Source organism: Epinephelus fuscoguttatus, linkage group LG17 (assembly GCF_011397635.1).
Source record: "Epinephelus fuscoguttatus linkage group LG17, E.fuscoguttatus.final_Chr_v1".
Lineage (NCBI taxonomy): Eukaryota > Metazoa > Chordata > Actinopteri > Perciformes > Serranidae > Epinephelus > Epinephelus fuscoguttatus.
Genome location: NC_064768.1, coordinates 10,000,393 through 10,022,363, shown reverse-complemented (window position 1 = coordinate 10,022,363; position 21,971 = coordinate 10,000,393). Strand labels below are relative to the sequence as shown.

The 21,971-nt window shown below is 41.0% G+C and overlaps 1 protein-coding gene across 6 annotated transcripts in view; it reads right to left on the bottom strand.

Annotated features, from left to right (window-relative positions):
• LOC125905079 (mediator of RNA polymerase II transcription subunit 15-like) overlaps positions 1-21,971 on the bottom strand; it is a 96,321-nt gene that overhangs the window by 2,145 nt on the left and 72,205 nt on the right. For all 6 annotated transcript variants that reach the window (XM_049602899.1, XM_049602901.1, XM_049602902.1 and 3 more), the window contains 6 exons: positions 15,772-15,990; positions 12,817-12,957; positions 8,499-8,654; positions 8,237-8,415; positions 4,081-4,215; positions 2,987-3,127 (listed from right to left, as the gene is read on the bottom strand). In XM_049602899.1, coding sequence (XP_049458856.1) covers positions 2,987-3,127; positions 4,081-4,215; positions 8,237-8,415; positions 8,499-8,654; positions 12,817-12,957; positions 15,772-15,990 — 971 coding nt within the window. The remainder of the gene's footprint in view (positions 1-2,986; positions 3,128-4,080; positions 4,216-8,236; positions 8,416-8,498; positions 8,655-12,816; positions 12,958-15,771; positions 15,991-21,971) is intronic.

The window sequence follows — 21,971 nt, the reverse complement described above, 5'->3', positions numbered from 1 at the left end:
AGCCATTGCACCACCTTCGTTGTGACATCATAATGTTCTGCAAAAATATGGCCATTAGTCAACATGAACACAGGTGTGGACTCACCAAGTGCACTTGGATGCAGATGCAAAACAATCCGACCAAGACCTTCAAGATGAGGTGATCTTGGTCTGGTTATAGATGAACTATAGTAGTGTTTGTTGCAGTCCATATGTGGTGAGAACATAATCTGACCTCAATCCCACCCAACCAGAGGAAGCACTGCCCCTTTTTTTGGATTAAACCAGCTCCCATAGTCAGCTGCGTTGTGCTTGTGTCTCAGGGTATCTTCAGGTTTCAGTAAGTTAAATTTAATACTTTTTAAGACCTTTTTAATGCCACCTTGAATGGAATTTAAGACCAAATATATAAGCGATTGTTGGGGGATCCCGCTGTACTATAACCAGTGCTTAATTTGTAAAATTAGAAGTAGGGGAACACTTTGGGCCTCTGAGAGAGCAGTGTTCCCCAACTCCCAAAAGTGGGGGAACACTTTTTTAAGCGGCACCAGAGCCGCTTCACTGCGCAACTCTGAATGGAATGATTGTGACATCTAGTGTTGTCACGGTACCAAAATTGGGTCCCACTGTACGATACCAGTGAAAGTATCATGGTTCTGAGTAGTATCACAATACCACAGCAAAAATGAGGCAGATGTGCCTTTTGTCATTTATCAAATCAAATCAAATCAAATCAACTTTATTTATATGGCACTTTTCATACAACAGTAACACAAAGTGCCTCACAGAGGTTAAAAACAACAAAGATCCAAAACAGAAAACAAAAAGAAAAGAGAAAACCCAACCCTCCCACCCCACATAGAGATACGTAAATATACGTATACGCACGCACACGCACACGCGCACACACACACACACACACACACACACACACACACAGATACACACACACACACAAGCTATCACTAAAGAAACATGGCCTAGCACCGAGACACAAGGCAAGGAAAAAGCCACCTCTGGGGGCCGTCCACACCGAGAGGTGTATAAAAAGATAATCACTTTTCTATAACACATCACTGATATTTCAAAGGAATGAATTACTTACTGACTTATTCATACTTCAAAAACAGCATCTATAAGTGATTAACATAGGGGGGGATCAAAATAAAATAAAAACATAAAATAAAAATCAACCAGCCACCCTCCTCCCCTGACAAGTAAAGAACAGTCCCTTCACAAGTAAAGAACAGTCCCTAAAGTGCGCTGAGGTTTGTGGAGCGTTACCTCCCACAAAGAGAGAAATGTGAACGGCTCGTTTCTCCTCTGACACATCACATACCTGTGCGCCGCCACGGCTCGGCTGTCCAGGTACTACTGGGCAGTCATGATGCCAACAAAAGAGGAAATTAGGCTACTGGACCTGGAGTCGGACTTCTCTCTCACTGCCGGTAAGCCATTATTTTGCGCCGCGGAGCCGCCGTAGGCTATTTGACAGCCGTATTCCTGTCTGTGACCCCTGTTCAACCCACAACCTGCAGGATTCGCCTTTCGTTTCTGCTGCTGGTTGAAATCTGGACTCGCACAGTGTGCTGAATGATTTGTTTTGCTGGCACAAAACTATTTTTAGTTGCAAATGCGAGTAAAATGCTCGCACATAGAGCTCTGTGGAAAACAAATCACTGCTGACAAGTAAAAAGACATAAATAATAACTTTCACTGCTCAAAGATACTCACATCTCTGGAAAACAAGCCACTACAGCAGCATATTGAGTGCCAGGTGGCCAGTGCGCGCCATTAAGCCCTTTTCATACAGAGCGCGCAAAGCGCAGACCTCCGCCGATGAACCCATTCATTGTGTATGTGCTACTGCCAGCACGCGCCGTTATTCGACGGCGCATGGACACTCACAGAAAAGTGCCGCAAGAAAAAAAAGGAAAAGAAAGAAAGTCAGATTAAATATTCCTGCCGCAACAATTTTTTAAGACCTTTGAGTAATGAATTTAAGGCCAATTTAAGACATTTCTATGAATTTAAGACATTTTTAGGCCTTACTTTTAGATACATGAATTTAAGACTTTGTAAGACTTTTCAAGGATCCGCGGATACCCTGGTGCCTGTGCTTCAGCTACAAAAGATCCTCCACTTGCCCTCTATTCACATCAGTGCTAAACAGGTGTAGGCTGTGTTGAAGGCGAGCATACCTGATGCATCTTTGGAAATAATTTTGGTTGATAAGCATGTCACAGTTCAGGACAATTAAAACAAGCCTCACCATGAATTGTCTTGATATCTGCCTTCATAGACTCCAGTGCATCAACACATTATTTAACAGCCTCAGCTGCAGCTATGCCTTATTTTTAAACTGTTTGCCTGAAATGATGTTACACATGATGTAATAAATGATACCCAGGGCCAAGATCCACCTGCAATGTGTCCCTCTGATGTTAAATAGGAAAGTGGTGCATTAAGTTGATTCTGGAGAAGTGCAGGAGTTTGTTCTTCTTTTACTCTTTGATTACTTCTGTGAGTTTTCCTGCAGTTCCGCAAATTCTGACCAATTAGAGAGCAGTCTTTTCGCGCGTGGCAAATTATGGTCTGCTTATAAATGCTGCCAAGTGAACACAAACCAAACTCAAGGCAAAATGCGACATCGTAACAATTTGGTCCCTAATTATGACACAAGCAAACGTGTGAAAACGCTAATGATACCCAAACGAAGCCTCATGAAGCATTTTCTTCATTTTATGAGCCCACTAGATGGCACTATTTCTTCAACAAAAAAGTTGAAAGCACACTGAATTGCCATTCTTTAAGTCTCTCTCTTTAAACCAGGAGCGCCATCTAGTGGGCTTATAAAATAAAGAAAATGCTTCATGAGGCTTCATTTGGCTATCACTAGAAAACGCCCTTTATCCATTCTCATTGACGCATCAGTTTTAAGGACTCTGGAATTGTGGCAGAAACCACAACCAAAGAGATTCGAACTGCTTCAGTTAAAAGAACTCACCTTTGTCAGCTCCTCCTCCTCCTCCTCCTCCTCCTCATGCTGCTCAGGGATGCCTCCAGACTCCGACTCCTCCCCGACTGTCTCCACAACTCCTCCGACCATGTCAGCCATTTGTCCACTCAGCTGCCCAACAATCTCCACCTGCAATCAGTTACATTTACTGATTTAAGTAATTGTCTTTAGTTAGATTTGTTAGATCACAGACTTACATCAACCCTTCAATTTCAGTTCCTGGTAACAGTCACAGAAAGAGAAGAAAGAAAGAAAGAAAGAAAGAAAGAAAGAAAGAAAGAAAGAAAGAGACAGGAAGGAAGAAAGAAAGGAAGGAAGGAGGGAAGGAAAGAGGGAAGGTGGAAAAACAGAGAGTGATTTCCCATGTCCTGACCCCAGCTTGATTTCCCTATGCAGGACATCAGAGACAAGACAGATACTTAGCTATGTACAACACACAGATGCTGAATCCAAATGCCTAGAGTTGTGAACTTGCGGACTTCACAGCATGCTACTCTGAAGACCAGGCAGATTGTCCTTTGTCAAAATTCATCAGGTCCGCTAAAGGCTGTCATGCAGACTTTTGGCAGTGCTCCATGCAGACATTCAGCCTGTCTCCTACCTTGCCGACTTGCCTGGCAGTTTCTCCCATCATTCACTGCACTACAGATGTGTGCTAAATATGCCTGCTGATATAAACAAAGCCAAAACAAATTAGCCAAGATGAGTGTCAAACATGATGGAAAAAAAGGCTATTCCTGTGCAGAACATTAACATTAAGTTGATATTACGATGATTAGTGCAGTATTGTCACCTCTGAAGACATGGGCTTGAGAAATGAGACCAAAGAAGAAAAACCTTGGCTTCTTATAATAAGAAAAAATGATTTAAGGCATAAGACATGCTGTCATTGTTATGATGATTGTAGTCTCACTCACTCTGTAACAATAACTAAATGGAGGTGCCTGTCCTGTTTGCCTGTAGCTGTATATACAGTCACACACCCCTGTGCCCTTGTAAAACTCCGTCAGAATATATTAAAACACCGTCTAGTCCGCAAAGTCTGTAATCCGACCATTTGGATTCAGCAGGGGAGCGCCTACGTGGTGTGGCTCAACCTGCGCAGCTCCCCACAGGTCAGCTAGCCGAGGATGGGTGGGAGGGCCGAGACTGTGGATGGTGCTGTTGGGAGTGGCTTGGAGGGAAGGGGAGGCACTATGTAGCCTTTGCTCCATAGACTGTAGTCAGAGATAGGAAAGGAAGGACAGAGAATTAATGAGGATTTACAGTAAAATAAGCTTACAGGAATTCTTCACCCCTCAAATGATCAATAGTTTATCACTTACTTGCCCCGTGTTACTTGAAATTTGTGAGGAAAACTTTGCTTTTCTCACATGCCTCCACGGTGAAAAAAAAAAGAATCCAGAAAAGGAGAATAATTATTATTATTATGATCATTATTATTATTGTTGCTGCCGTGTCCCGCAAGGTAAAATTCTTGTTTTTGTCAGTGGAGTCGGGCTTTAAAGACACCATAGATAAGTTACACTTTTAGTTCAGTTGCCTGTTCGTCTGTTTGGGACGCACTGAGCATATGACTGAATAAATGAGTCTTGGATTATATTGCACAAGTTGTGTGAGAGTTTAATGATGTTTTGATATAGTTTTACTGTAAACATGGACCCCTATTACTTCAATTCATTTAAAATGCTCTCCTTTTGGGGATTCTTTGTTCACCGTGGAGGCATGCAGGAAAAACAAAGTATTCATCACAAATTCAACATAACATGGAATGAGTAATTGATACACAAAGGATCATGCTGTGGGTGAAGTTTTCCTTTAATATATTTTCAAGGGGCTGATTTGGGTGTTGATTCAAAACAATGACTCAACAGTTCTTTGGCCAGTGGCCACATCTCTTGATTTTAAATCTTTTGTTTTTCCATGGAATAAAAATATCATCACCCACAAGAGATCTGAACACACCACAGCCCCACAGCTCCTGACATTTTCAGCTTCTTCGGTGTAATGAACAACAATGCCTCAGTCAGACACTGCACCACAACACATTTCAGCTAGGGAGGTTGGAAAAGCTTCATCATGCCAAAACAAATGACAAAGCAGTTATATTCTTGTAGTATTTAGCAGTCTTTACAGGAGATTCTATGGAGGGATACTTTGCTAGTTTTTTTTTTTTCACTTCCTTCCCGTCACTGATTATGGTCTGCATCTCCTCTGAAAACCCTTTTCAATATGAGTCAGAGATGATGCTGTAGGGAACAGTGGGGAGATGTCTCTGGCACTTATGCTCAGAAAATTGACTGACTGATTGAAAAGCTTTATTATAAATGTAATGTAATCTCTTCAGTAGTCTCCTTCAGAAGGGAAGCCATATAATACACACAGTAAAGCTAACAAGCTCATTTCTATTGTGGTTTCGGATCAGTACACCTTTTCTGAGACACAGTCTCTGACCTTTTCAAGTTATTATTTCACAACCCTCAGTCACTTAATGAGCTCTGAGATGTACCAATGCAAGAGCAGCCAGCAAAGCCGAAAAAGTCTTTGTGTGTCACAGTTCATCATGACTCACTACGTTTGCAGAAAACCTCCCAGCAGCCTGAGAGCTGGAAGTTGGCGGCTGATTTACACCAATAAAAGCCACACAGACCCAACGTGGAGCCAGATTACAGGAGGTGAGGCCTGTCATTGAAACATGACTTTTTATTGTTTCCACCAGTTGCTGCATGTTAGTATTGGTGCCAGCAACAGAGACAAAAGAGCCGGCAACCCTGTGTCCTGAGAACTGCTTTATATGTTAGACCAGGATGTTTCCCCTAACCTCACCTCGCTTTACGTTTCTTTAACATAACCATAAAAACCTTAATCATAAATTGGTTTCTGAGTAGTCCCACTCACTGGGTGTAGACTGTGGCTATAAACTTGCCATTAGCTGGCTATTCAACCTGGCATTCTCCTTGCCTTCCCCTCCCTGTGAGTTACAATTTTCAAAATCCCCATCTCTATGGGAAACAACAACATCCTCCAAGTTAACAACCTACACACTGAAAATGACACGCTTTGACAAAGACTTGACTCTTGCAGTAAAACATACCTGCTGTGTTCTTTCCACAATGAGAAAAGCAACATGTGAATGCACCTCAAAAAAGCCCAGGCTCTATATTTTTTCTGACTAATCAAGTAATCATTTAGTTTATAAAATGTCCAAAAATTGTGAAATCTGCTCATCACAATTTCCCAGAACCCAAAGTGACATCTTTTTTCTTCTTCTTTTATTAAACCAACAAAACCCAAAGACTCTTCGGTTGCTATCACAAATAACAACGCAAAGCAGCAAATTCTCATATTTAAGAAACTGGAACCAGTACATGCTTGATCATTTTTGCTTGAAAATTTGCTTAAATTATTAATTGATTATCAAAGTTGTTGACAGTTATTTTTCTTAGGAAAAACAGTAAAAAAAGAAAAAACCATAGACAATTTACATTTTACGTACTTTCAATCAGATTTAATAAGCTGCTCTGCAGAGCTGCTCACATCATTTTTGACATTTTGGCATGACAAGGCTTTTTAACCTGAGAGATGCAGTCGCTCACTATTGTTGCTATTGTTGTTTTCCATTATTGAAGAAGCTTAAAAGCAAATCTGTGCCTTCAGCTAAATGCGAACATAATGATTATTATGTTTACCATCTTGGTTTAGCATGTCAGCATGCTAAACTTAGCTTATTAGCACCAGTAGAAGCACAGCTGACACTGATGGGGATAGAGTGATGCAGAGGCAATGTTTTTTTTGTAGGACAACCTTATAGTTAATTACATCGCTATGGTTCCCTAAACAAAAAGCCAATGGGATTTTTCCATTGGATTTTGGATTATTGCCAAAAATAAGTTCTGTGGCAAACACAAGTTTATGATACTTGCATGTTTTGCTCAGCAACATTATCTTCACAAATAAACACCACTTTGTGATTTTTGAATTCTAAATGCAATTACCAGAAGTAAAAAGCTCACGTTAGGCTGTATACAAACAACACCACGGTTACATAAGCTGAGTGCCACCACAACAACAACACTGTGAAGCTCTGCTAATGATGATGATGCTTTGTAGTTTCATTTAGCCACTTTTTAGCAAGGATGAATAAGATGAGACTGACGCTCTATGCTCTAATGTTAGTAGTATTGAAGTTTTTACATCCTCGTGAGACCCAAACTTTTGTTTGGTATGCTTTTTTAATTTCTCCTAGCTATATGGGATCAGTAGGACCTGATGAGTATGAAAAACTAAATATTGTCAACAATAATAAAGTCCATGATAATAAAGTCCCAGTGTCTTCAAATGACTACTTTCTAATTAATAGTGTCTTAGCTTGTTATCATTGCTAAAACTGGTCAAATTGCATATCAATGGCATATCAAACTACAAACATTATTTATCACAAATTTCAACCATTAAATGTGATCAGGTTTTGCATCTTGTCCACTTTTGTGTCGGAGTTGGCTGCAGACTGACTTAGCAAAGATGGCTGCCATCTTGTTTTTACATGGATTAGTGTATTTAGCTGTTGCTAGCTATATGAAGTTTAAAGTCCAGTTAACCCAAAATGTAATGTCCTCATATGAGGACACAGGATCTTAGGTGGACATGGTGGGGGAGGGGTTACGATAAGAATGGCTCCACTGCGTCAGTGAGCCATGATTTGTAGCCTGCCTGAAAAATCATGGACACAAAAATGGTGAAAGAGTTTAATGGCCCAACTCCACAATGCAGTACTGTATAGTTAGCAATCTTTTTATTATAGTATTTGACATGTGTAATTTGTTTAAAAATACATCACTGATATATGTTTACCTGGACTTAAAGCTTTTGTTAACCACAAATCTTATTTCAGGCATCTAACCAAAAACCCAATTAAAAAACCCACGATGACGTATTATTTGATAAAAGTTACCTTTGTAAACAAAATTTGAGACACAGTCGGTGCTGGAGCTATTACTGAAACTTTCTATGGATACAGTCCAGTAGCAGTACTATTAATCTGTTTCTTAAGTTAATGATCTTTATTGTATATATGTATGCAGTGCTAGTATTTTAGCACTACTGATATGCTGCCTCTCAAGTAGCTGTTTGGTCAAAATTAGATTCCCAGCTGTTGTTGCTAGACCTCATCTTGCTTGTTGTTAGTGCCAGAGTTGTTAGTAACACACTGAATAAATGAACAATCGTAGTACCACCTACCTGTTGTTGTTGTTGTTGGTACTGCAGAAGCTGCTGCTGCTGGTACTGGTGAAGTTGTTGGAGCTGTTGGAGTTGGCTCTGCTGCTGCAGGGCAAGATGAGCGTGGTGCTGCTGAAGGTAACCTCCTACCGTCCCCTCGAAGCCCTCACCAGGTGTTCCCCCTGCTCCACTGCTGCCACCTGGAGCAACAAGAAAACACTTAGCGCTCAGAGAGACAGTCTGGTGTTTAGAGGCAGAGTAAGAGAAGAGATTCAGTCCCCACCTGGAGCCATGATATAGGAGCCTGCAGCAGGAGAGGCCATGCCCGAGGGCTGGCTGGTGATTGGGTCCCAGGCGTCAGAAGATGACAGGCAGTACAGGCCCTGTGAGACATAAGTGTGAGGCCAGACATCCGCCGAGGAGTGGTGGAGCACCTGGTCTGTATGGGAAAACACAGACAGGTGGGGGGAAGTGAGACAAAGGAGACTGCACTTTTTTGTCTCTCTGACCCTCTCCTCTGTAGCTGTTTCTTGGCCATCTCTCCTTGATAATGCACTGGGAATTTCAGCACTACCGCTTCCAGATTTACTGTTCCTCTTGCTGCCAGCTGCCTTCTCCTTTCCCATGGTATTTCCCCTGTCCCGTGGACAAGCACCAGCATTCCCTTTTGCTGTAGTGTTTTGCATCTTGCAGACTGTGAGGAGAATATATTCACTGACTTTGACAAAAATGTGTATTGGATTACAATCACAGACTCCACCTTTAAACCAAAAAGAAGTTCTCCACAATAACATTCTGCAGAGGAATTTCAAAGATGTCCCTGCTCACTATTAGATTCAATTTAAAAACTTTTCACTAATTTTCTTCTTGTTCAGTCAAAATTAAGAATTCGAAATGGGCATGTTTTTAGTTTTTAGATAATAAATGTTACCCTGGAAATCCAGAGTTCTCGTGAGAGCACAATTTGAATTTGCTCAGCGAGTCACTCTGGCAATCAGTAATGATGCTCATTATTGATGCCCATGAAACCAAGCTGCACCAATCACACTGGTGTATCTGACATAGGCGGGCCAGAGGCGAGCTAAACAGATGACAACAGCGCTGCGACAACGAAGTCCGGAATCAGTCAGTAAACATTGCAAGATAGCTACGGATGAACACCAGTTGTTTGAAACGGCTTTGGCCGCTACAATGAACGAGTTAGACCTTTTCTCTAAAAGAGGAACAGAAGACGACCCTCGAATCTTTCCTTTGCAAGAAGGACGTTTTTGCTGTTTGATGACCGGATACGGCAAGAGTCTAATCTACCAGTTAGCTGGTAGCTAAGCGTATACGTTACCCCGTGTATTGTTCTGATTGGTCGTAGTGTTATCCAATTGCATGCAGTGATATTTACAAATGCATGCTTGGTGCCGCCCCTCGAGTTGGACCATTTTCATTACTCATGGCCAGACCCTAAATCTTTCTAGATTTAGGGTCTGGATTTCCAGGCTAAATAAATGACATTAGATGACAAAAAACTTAATTAATTCAATCAAATGTAGATCTAATGAGAGTTTAGCAAAACTAAGTTTAAAGTGAGAAAATCCACATTTAAAATTAAACAAAACTCTGTTGCACAATTTAAAAACCAATCTCTGTTTAGTAAATGCAAGTTTATGGATGTAAACCAATTTAAAATAGAGTTTGATCAATATGGAGGTGCTCGCTTACCCAAATCAAAATAAAATGAAAAAATTAATTGCACAATATCAGGACCTAGTAAGTAGGCTGTAAAAGAGGAAATGAGCTGTCAACATTAGGCTGCTCTGTATTCCTTCATGAAACTTTATTGTGTTTGCTAGCTAGCTAAAATATTGTTTTTTTCCCACCAACATGGCACTGGTTCTGTTCTGGTTTACGCATCTAATTTTAAACCGTTCAGAGCATTTTGACCAAATACAAACTGGTTCAGAACCTGAAAAGTTGGTTCTCTGCTGGAACTAAAAAATGACAGGTTTTCCTTGACCTAAAGTGTGACATGACGACATGAGTGGGTGTTTTATATTCTACAGGTTGGAAAGAAGGGGTGGAGAATGCAACAATGGAGATATCAAGTGAGAAAGTGGTTTACCGGATAGCACCAAGGTTCCAAGAATCCTGAACAGAACCGAAGCTAACCAGAACCAGAGCTAGGATGTGGGAAAAGGGGTATTGGTAAGCCCAACAATACTCATGATGCCTCAAAAGATAAGCTCTGATTTCTCCTCTTTTGAGAAAAGCCAGTTTGTTAAATTAATCAAGCACTATAGTCAGAAAATAGAAGAGAAAAAATGGACAACGGCACAGGCAAATAGATACTGTCTGGCAGTGGTATGCAGACACTTTTCTTTCTTTTACTGTCATGTTTTATAGTTGCTCCAATCTTTCCTTTCAGCTCCATTACAGTTTCCTTGCTGAACTAATATCTAAGAGAAATCCAGCAGCATGAAAGAACTCAGTTGGGTTGACAGTAAGACAGTAAATAAAGAAAATCAGTGTTTCTCCAATACTGTTGGACCAGTAAGAGACGGCCCGCCAGCTGCTAATGTGTGCTCACCTTTTTTTCTGGTAACTTAAGATCCAGACATTCAGGAGGTTTTTACCAGGAGACAAATTATCTGCAGAGGTCTCTTCCTCTCCAAAACAAACAGACCGGGTGATTTAAATCGGTAAAAACACGGAATGAAGCCGTTTCATGTGTTTTTCCGACACTCTTGTTGAGGCTAACTATGGTGGCCAACATGAAACAGGAATGGCCCCATCTTGAGCCAGTGTTTGGTTTGTCCATTCTGGGCTACTATAGAAGCATGGAGATGCAACATGATGGCAACAACACTTATTTTCAGGTGATTATACATTAAAGGAAAGATCTTATTATGTTATATTCCATTTCTGCCTGTATAGCCCTGAATCCTACACACTGGACCTTTAACGAGAGGTATAAATTTAATCTTTCTTTATTTTAAGATAGTTGGTGCAACAGGATTTAAAATTGATCTATGATTTAATAGGGTTTAAAAATTAATCCTTATGTGCAACCCAGCCTCAGAAGCCTCAGCCTTTACACAAATTAAACAATTTGAGCAAATATTTCATTTTGTTGGCAAATTAAATAAACAAAACAACCACAAAAAACATGTTGAGTATAAGGTGATGGAGCTGAATAGAAGCATGGATGGGCAGTTTGATGACAGAAACACAATACACTATCATGAACAGACTTAAATCTGCCCTCAGACCTCGAACTGTTCATTCAGTCATTAGCAGCGTAGTTAAGATGCTCTTCTGAACCAAACACAGAGATAAACTTGACCTCATCCCGAAGCAACAAACTGTAATAACTTTAATAAGAGTATGAATAGCTGATCTGGAGCAGTGTTGTTATTATAGAGAACACCAACTCCACACACTGTGGAGGAGAAACATCCCCTCAGTCCTAATGCTGATATCAAGAAGCGTTTTAATCGTCGCTCTGTGTGTGGGTTTGTGGGTGTGGGTGTGTGTGTGTACAGTACATGTGTGTTGGTTTTGCATGCTAGATAAAGCACAGAGCAGAGCCCATATGGTGTTGTTAATGAGAGCAGGGCTAAGTCCTTGTGCTAACCTACAGGCTCCCTCAGGGTTTGGACAGCGCTCTGCTTTGCTTAACAGCAGCAAGAACTAAAAAAGAAGCAGTTCACAGTGTTGTCACATTGTAAAGTGAACACACAAGTCCAGGTTTCAAATGGCCTCTGTTTTATTTTAGACAACCAGAAAAAAAGACAGACTTAGCTACAGAATTGTTTTGTTTAGGTTTGTATGAAATTATCTGGCTGTTCCTGTGAGGTCAGACAGGGTTTCCTAATCTTGCCTGAGCAATTTGCTCTCTTCCCTTCCTTTCTTTGTATTTTATCATCCTCTGTGCAACTAAACTGAACAGACATCTTACCACCTGAGGCTCAAACCACAAATCAGGATATGAGTTTGTTTCCCCAAACTGTTTTTGTTTTATTCAATCAAGTGTAAATTTCATAACTCTGCTTTTCGTGCCGTTCATTTCCTCATTTGAATACAACTTGTCTTCCAGATTTTGGCTGAATTCTCTGACCGAGGCTCTCACGACTCTCCATCAGAGTGTGCTCTGATATTTCAGAAATGACAGGCTGTCATCTGGATTCGTCATTTGAAAGTTTTTGAGTAAGTGCCCGGTAGCAGTGAAAGGCAGAAATGTGCAGCTGTGTGCCTGCCCTCCAAAAGTCCTTTACAGCTGGTCGGCAGAATAACTGACTTGGCTGTTTTTAGTTTCCAACTGGGCTCTAATTTTCCCAAACTGTCCATCTATGCACAGTGCAAAACCTAATATTTTACTGTGTGGTCAAAGAGTGAGTGGGAAGTGTTTAGAGCTGTTACACTTGGGAACATTTGAAGTCCACAGTGAGATCACAGTATCTGTAGTTAGGCTTCAGTGTGTTTAATGAGTACAACTACACAAATCCTCCTTCTTATTTTAAACCTCTAAGTGTAGCTTTATGACAGTTCTAGTGCCTTCGACTCTTGTAGTCGTGTAGTAGCTATTTGCAGAAAGGATTAAACTGCAGTACCTCTGCTGGTGATGCTCTCCTGGTTGACCTCACTGAGGTGAGCGACGCTGCCCTGGTTGGAGCCAGCTCCCATACTCTCCCCATCCATCGAGTTCCAGCCGAACAAAGTCGCCTCAGATATCGCAAACTGCTGCATGATGCCTGAGGAGGAAGTTAGAGTCGTGTCAGTGCTGGCTGAGGCTGGTAGCCATTTCATCGATTCAATGACCGACAATCATCGATTCAAAGAGAAAACATTGATCTACACCATCATAAATCTTCATTTTATTAATTCCCATGGAACATCTGTGTCACCACCAAAAGGTGTCTGGCAGATAATGACAAGCCGCCAAGAAAAAGACAATAAGGATATTTACTCCTCTCTTGCAAATAGATAGGAGAAAAGATGGTTTAACAGACAAAGCACATTCCACCTGCAAACAATGCTGTCATAATATTCAATATTCTGGAAACAGGACGAACCTGGCCGGGCTTCTCACTCTGCTAAATTGTTGGTCACATTATGGTAATATTAGCTGCTCTGTTACAACAACGTTCGGCTGAAAAACATGCACGCACTCTGAACTTTAACTGTGCTATCCTGTTGGAAGATGCAGTGACTTTAACCGGCACTTAGTAAAAAACATGTATAAATAATACATGTCACTTGTTAAGCTATGAATAGAGAAAAAGCCAGCTGCCGCTAGCTAACTAATGCAATGCAATGTGCAATGGCAATTCAATGTGCTTTCAACCTTTTGTTGAAAAAAAGCGCCATCTAGTGGGCTTATAAAGTAAAGAAAATGCTTCATGAGGCTTCATTTGGCCATCACTACCTGCAACATCACTGCTCGAGCCATTAACGGCTTATTTATACTAAACGTTAGTTAAGCATACCAACACGGATGGAGCCCTCTGTCCATAATCTGTGTATATTTTGTTCGTATTAGTGCACATTTCCTGAAAGTTTGCGGATTCCTACATAACAGAGCAGTACCACTGGAGATTGTGGGGGCAGCGTAGCTTAGTGCAAGTGAGATACAACCATGCGACACGACAAAGACATTTTAAAAATGGTGAATACAAACAAATTGCTAATATATAGAGAAAAGAATTTGTTCACGTGTCGCAATGTATGTAATGGCCTCATAGACAACCGCTGCCTCCATTTAAGTGTACATTATTATGATATTCTCCATCTTTGCCATGTCTGTGGTCTGAAACTTCTGACTCTGTCCTCCAGTGCCATCTACTGGACGTATCAATGCCAACATAAAGGACACATGGAAGTTTGTGAGCAGTGATAGTCTGAAAGAAATGTATCTATTTTCCAGGGGCGATTGCTCTGAGACAACAAGGGAGGCTGAACTTCCCCTAAAATTTCGTAGAAGAAATGGTCAAATATGCACTATTGAATTTACATTAAAATAAGAATTTACATTGCATTAAACATGCACTAGGATGCATTTCACATCATGACGATGATGTTCAAACGTCAGCTGTTTATCACCAGTTTTCAAACGTGACCTCCCTGTCATACATTCTCATGTCAGCACGGTGGACGCGGATGCTTCATGCATTTCTATGACACAGCGTTGAGCAGGTTTTTTTCATGCAGCAAAGCGAGACGGTCATTGGATAAATGCGACAAAACTGTCACTGTCAGGGAGGCTCAGCTTCCCTGGGACCTAATGGAGCGGTATGCAGGAGAGGATGCTAGAAATCATGACCTGGTTTTACTCAAGCTATGCATGATGATTGGAGGAACTGTCTACAAGGCTGAACCTTTTTGTGACTGACAGTGCTTCACATTTTGAGCTCAGTCCCATGCAGATTTGCGATATTTCCATAAGCGATATAGCTCATTTTCACCGTTTGTACAGAACAGTTCAGGTGTTTAAACCCATGTGAAAATCTTTGAGGTGTGTTTTGCTGTGGTTCTGTGGCATGAGTGTGGTTGAAAAATGGCTTCAATTAAATGTTTCTTTTATAAGTTACTGCCTCGCTACAATATGACAAATTTTATGATGTAAATTTAAAGTGAGCTTCCCCTGTTTGAAAGACCAGCAGCCGCCACTGCTATTTTCGCATGTAAAGGGAGTATGAATAAACCACAGATCCCACATGCTAGACCTTTAATCTTATAATGGTAATTAGCAAAACAGCTGTTTTGTCTACAAACCTTGACAGTTATTATTGAGCTAAATTTTATACTTGTTTTTACCATTTACTAATGTGCTGTTTTGTTTCTTTTAAAAGGAAAAAAAAAGAAAAGGATGGCAGATTCTCCTGCAACTCACTGCATTAAATGGGCAGATGGTATCGTCTCATATTGTTCTCAGGCCTCTGAATTGAACTAAATGGAATTTAAATCATATTGTGGCAAACCTTGTATCACTGCCAAAAGAGATAGATAAGATGAAACTAGTGATTTACACCCCTAGCTGAGGTACAGTAGTACTGATATTAGCAATTTTATTTTGCTGAACCACAATTAAAGATACAGAGCATAAAACAAATCCCTGTCCCAGCTTTGCTAACACAGACAGAAGTTAATTAGGGATGAGGCAATGCAGGAGAGTACAGAGTGTTTGTTCCAAGCGGGAAATCTGTAAATGCTGCAGACAAATAAATGTGTATAAATGATCACAACATTTTAATTTGACTTTGTTAGATGTACCAGATGGGACAGAACCAATTAGATTCCCCAAACTTCAGTGAAGAAACATGGTTTACCAGCAGGTAGTAACATTAATTATAAAGAAAAAGATACCAGGGAGAGTCTTCCTTGTGATAAATTAAAGTATTTCAACTTTTTAATTATTATTTGAACGATCTGAAATGTCAAACCATGCAGATTACTGGTGTAAAACGCAGATAAACTCAGCATGAGCAGGACTTGTTTTCTTATATGTTGTATTCATACCCCTCTGACAGTTTCGCTCTTGGACATGCAGTACTCAGATGGACCCTCACCTGCAGCAAAGCGAGCCTCCTTCTCGCCATCACTGAGGTCGCTGTAAGCGTCGTTCTCCATCCTCCTCTCCTTTTCCCTCTGCAGGTTGGTGTGTCCCGCGCTCCCCATGGGCCCCGCGGATGGTTTGCCCCAGCTCTGCCACTCTATCATGTGGGCAACGCGACCCTGGGCCATGGCGGTGGGCTTGGTCACTTTGTCCTTCATGGAGCGAGTCACACCTAAAGCAGGTATGTGGGCAGCAGCAGGGGCACATTCACACACACACAACACACAGCAGACACACACACACAAACACTGTCAGAACTACTTCTGGTTTCTGCAGTTGATGACACCTCCAACTGAGGCTCGGGGGGGGGGTTGGGGGGGGGGGGGTAGAATGATAATGAGAAACTGTGTTATGTTGTAGGGAAACTGTTTAATACGTTAAAGTATAATAAATAATGCCAGTGGGGTAATAAATGTCGGGTATGAATGTTTTCAGAGTGACTGGGGATGAGAACATGGCAACGACCTTGCAGCTACTTTGCATTAAAATGCATTAAAAATGTACTAAAATACATTTAGTAGTCTCTAAATCATAATGGATTTACACTTTCAAATTTCATGTCTTCTTACAAATCATTCTTCAAGGTGGATTTGCTGAGCACATTTTGTCTTTTTGAGCAACAATCTGCTCCATTTTCACACTTTCGCATCTGCTCAGAGCAACCTCTGTCTCACTGAATGAACCCCCCGCTGCAGTAGTCATGGGTTAAATGGAATAAATATTCATCTATCTGTGGAACCTTTAAAGGGACGGTTTGTCCCAAATCAAAAATACATATTGTTCCTCTTACTTGTAGTGCTATTGTTTTGGTGTGAGTTGCAGAGTGTTGGAGATATCTACCATAGAGATTACTGCCTTCTCTCTAGTTTAATGGAACAACATGGTACTCAGCTTGTGGTGCTCAAAGCGCCACAAAGTACATTTGAAAAACTCATCAGCAATGTCTCTTTCCAGGAATAATTACCCAATCACCAGACAGTACGGTCACATTATACATTTCTGCAAACCATTGATTACATTTGTACATTATATTGTGTACAAACGCATTGATGTGTGTGTGAAAAACACCCAGGTTCAATTCTGCAAACACTGGTGGAAATGCTGCAAAAGGTGGCCGAATAACACACAGTAGCCAAATTTTTCCATGAATGTTGGGCTGTTTTGCCGGCCAGCTGCGAGCGTTTAGACACACAGAGCCGGACTGGCGAGTTGATCCGAGGTGCCCAATTTGCCGCCTCGTAGGGTAGTCATATTGGCGGAACCCTTTTAGTTTAAACAGATTGAGGCAGCCTTCCGCAATGGGAGGGACTGTTGAAGACTTGTGGGAGGAGCTGTTGATGACGCTGCATGTGTAAGCCACTAGCGGTGGATAAACAGGAAACAGCTGATAGCAGGAATTAGTGAGCAGCTAGTAGCAAGAGGGAAACGCAAACCTGACAGACACTGTAAAGATGAGCAACTGGGGAGACAAGGAAATGCGCGCCCTCCTTGTCCTCGCAAACGAAGACCCCCTTAACCGTCAAATGACGGGGACGGTGAGGAATGGGCCGATTTACGAGAGAATCGCAGAAGGACTGACCAGCCGCGGCTTCCCTCGGAGCAAGGCTGTTTACGTCGCTGAGCTACACGTTTTGTTACTTGCTCACGCCCCCCATTGCCCCAAAAAACGCACATTCTGTATTAACAAAACTAGGCAGGCGGCATTTTGCTGCACTCCCAGATTTTGTTTATAATGCCAATGCTGAAAGAAGACTGATTGGGCTTTCCTGCAAATTTGCACAATTCCTATCTAAAAAGGGCTGCTGTTCTTATTTGTTGGTTTCAAAACAGTGGTCTGAACTTGGCAGGTGCCTCGCCTAGGTGTCACAATATAATGTGTAAGAACTGTGCAAATTATGCTTGTCATTTGCATAAAATTACAATGCCAAAATTTTCTTCTGGTGACAGGGCTAGAAATCATGACCTGGTTTTACTCAAGCTAATTCACAGACCTTGTTGTGAGCAGTTTCATGTAGAAACCACCTTGTTTCTACCAAACTACACCTGCCGACTGTATCACCATGCAGAAGGAAAACGTTCATCTACACATGGATGAGAGGCTCGTGCTTGTGACAGAGCGTAAACATTAATGGCGTCCTCCTCTCCTGAGCTATAATGTTAGCTAGCTCAGTGGTGGCAGGTGTCATTTGGTAGAAAGAAAATAGTTCCTACATGAAACTACTCACAACACATTTTGTGGATTATCTTGTGTAAAGCTCAGACTACAGGAGTTCTAAAATCCTGACTGATTTTGAAATTGTGTTGTATCATGAACATAAGGAGATCCTTCACAGATGTTCTTCCCACAAATCTCAATAATGCAGATACTAGAAAATTTGAAAATAATGATGCATCAATCACTACAAGATATTATTGAAATTATTGTGCTAGAGAGAGAATGAATGCACCACATCCTGTGATCTCATAGGAAAGCAGATGTTAACAAAACAGAGACTGATGTGACAACCTGCTGTAATATTAATGTGTCTTGTATTGAGAAAAGCAGGAGGTTTAACAGTTCAGTGGATGAGATAATGCTTCAGAAACTGCAGTCAATACCAGTCTATTCTTCAGTGAGAAATGCAGGTAAGATTATAACTGTCAGTTTTAGTATCTGTCAACAGTCGTATGCTAGCTTTAAGGGTAAGATTTCTTACTGTTGATTGCCAACACCATCAGCTGCTCCGTACTGACATAATTACAACTGTGGTCATTAAGGTTTAAAACTTAAATATCGAACACATTTAGGTGGCCCTGATGAGTCTCTGAGCAGTTTGGGAGGTTAAATGCTGGATCTGTAAACCTTGTAGAACAGACATAGGTCCAAGACCATAGTTCTCCTCCACTTATCAGGAGGAATAAATTGGGGATTCATCAGCGTAAAACTTCAACCAGGTAAATGTTGTTGTTTTTTTGGTGCTTTGAACATCACAAGCATAGTGACATCTAGTTTCATTATTTTGGAGAGAAGGTAGACATCTCTACGGCCGATATCTCCAACACTCGGCAACCTGTGCCAAAACAGTCTAGATCAATAAATAGCACAACAGGTAAGAGGAAAAACATGCATTTTAGATTTTGGGGTGAACTGTCCCTTTAAACCACTGCTGCTTTCAAACTCTAGATAGTTTTTCTCCTGGAACTCAACACATTTTGTAAAAATATTAATTATAAGAACTGGCTGCCGGCTACTTGGCATTCAGACAAAGATGCTTTTTTGAGTTCAACGTATCAACCTCTCTGGGATCTCATTAACTAAAAGTGTGAAATATTCAGATATTTATATGACTGAGGATCCGGTGAGTAATTCTTGAATAATCAAATGAATTAACTGATGAATCTGTAATGTAATAATGAAGACCTTTGCAGAACAGGCCACAGGTCAGATGACAAGAGCGGACCACCGTGACAAATTGGACAGGGTTGCCTGTGTGCTCATTAGAGTTTGTTGAATTGGACAGAAAGGGACGAGGATGACGGCCGAAACGCTGACAAACCCATATTAATGATTAAAGCCATTACTCATCTCCTGGTAAACAGAATAAATGAGATTCATTAGACTTTGGGTAATTAGAAACGTGTTACAGAGACTGAAAGAGGCAGGGGAAAGTAATCCATGGGTGTAAACACAACGTGGAGAAGAGTCCACTGGCAAATCTCTGCCCAATTAAGATGCAAATACAGGATTCAAACTAGGGACATATACTCTGAGTCAAATGCTTGCAGAGAGGCTGATCGATAAAAAATTAAATTAAAACCAAACAGGCATGAATAAACAGAGACAGAGCTTCGGAAATTGCTCCCCCGGTCCATGGGGCAAGTTACAGGCGGAGTTATAAATAGAAACAGTTTTTCCCCAAAGACAAAGAGAGGCAATCTCATTTGAAAATCAAACACTCCCTGCAGAGTCTAATTGGGGATGGAAATAGGAGTGGAAAGAATGGGGATGAAGGATGAGGGCGGGTGTTGGGGTCTTGGCTATTCAAAGGCTCAAAAAAATAATTCTATACACTGTTAAATTATACCAACAGATTTATTTAAAGTGCACCAGACACAACAAAGAACACTCTTTACACAGACACTCTGAGGTGCTACAATTAAAGCACAGAGCACTACAGTTTAAAGCACAAAGATAGCACACAAGAGGCACCAGCCACTTGAAGTCACGACATGGCACAAAGGAGTCACTATTTCACAAATATCGGCCACACCACCACCACCAGCAACACCAGCACCAGCACTGCCACTTTACAGATACACTACATGTCCCAACACGCCTGTGGAGATGCTTCAGTCATTAATTAAAGTAAGTAATCTCACTTACTTTAGTTTCTTTGAAATCAAAGATCTGATTGGATTTCCATCAATGACTTCGCGAAATGTGTCTGTCATTGACGTTTGCTGTTGATATCAATGGAAAAGAAGGGAAAGTAGAGAGTGATATAGGAAGGGGCACCCACAGGGGCGGCCATGTTGGTTCCAAGCTCCTCCTCCTCCTCCTCCTCCTGCTCCAGAGTGAAGTTGTCTGTTGAGGTTTTAATTACAAAATGCGTCCTACATGGCAAAAGTGAAAAGATAATTCCTGTTTTTTTCCCAAGTGCATCAGATGGTTCTTCTACCTGAGAGCAGTGCAGAAACCAACTGAGAGTACAGGCAGAATGGAGTCTTTAATCATACAAACAAATCTCAAAGGATGAGCTGCTCTGGACACACAAATTAAACCTAAGTGGAGCCTTTGGCACCCTAATGGGGTTTAAGCATAAAGCATAAAATGGAAACATTGATGGTTAGAGTCTGACCAGGACCTCTGTTGTCTCTCTGCCCTGATTTCCTGTTAGCTTTCTACTGTATAATAAAAATATAAAATGCGCAAAAAAATCACTGCAGCCAAAGAATCTTACCTAAATGGCCACCTTGAATGATACATATAATCTAAATACTCACAAATAAAGACTTTATGTTCAACTATGACCATGGCATTCCTGATGTTGTAAAATCAGTGATCTAATAATTGGTTTCTTAGTTAGTTTGTCTTGATAGCTGTAAACTACTGTAGTATGACTATTTGGAGCATGGATGGTAAGATAGCCCAGATTTTTTTTTTTTTTTTTTTTTCCCAGCAAGCAGTAAGCTTCTTGTGTTATCGTTGTATTACTTTTAACTTGTTACATTGTTTTTTAGGCTACTAAATTGGGGGGTTTCAGACCAAAAATGTAGGGTATTGAAAAATGCCACAACCCAGTCACCAGAATAAATGTAAGCATCGTAAGTTTCTGCAAACTATAGATATATTGCATTTGTATGTTATTATGTAGGGGATAGATGAAACTGATTTAGGCACAAAAACCACTTGGTCATGGTTAGGAAACAGTCATGTTCTGGCTTACAGTATCCGATTTTGGTGGCAAAACCCAGCTGGATGCCTGCAGCGATGCAAAAAAAACCATGAAATACTGCTGGCACTATCACCAGTTAAAAAAAAAAAAAAAAACAGCAGTGGATCACTAAAAAACACTCATGTTTGGTTGCTAAAAATTCACTGGAAATGCTGCATTGACTTGCTGAAAAACAACTGGTTTGCTGGTCTTGAAGATTGGTCTGCAGCTCAGCAGGCATATCTCACCTAGGTGCCATGGCATCCACCATCGGCTCCAAAGTCAAAGTCAGCTCATATACTGCGTCACCTTAGAGACGCTGATATTTATGAAACATACAGATGTAACGTATCCATGGTTTGCAGGAACCTAAAATGCCAACATTTTCACCTGGCGACTGGGTTGACATGTAAGATTCTCTTGTTGTGACCATGTTGGGTACAGATTACACTATTAAATACAACCCAGGAGCGATGGTTTCAAAAACAGACTGACAAGTTCAAAGGCTTACGAGACCGGAAGCGCTGCACAGCACTTTGTAATACTATGAGGAAGGAATTTACGTGTCAAATTCTTCTTCCTACTGGACCGTGCCTAGCCAACCTGCTGCCCCAGAGCCACATGCAGCTCTTCAGCCCCTCTCTAGTGGCTTTCTGTGGCTTTGACAAAAAGAAAATCAAACGGAAATGAATAGGCTTTTTCTTTTTTTAGATTTTAATTTTTATTTAGTGTTGTTGCA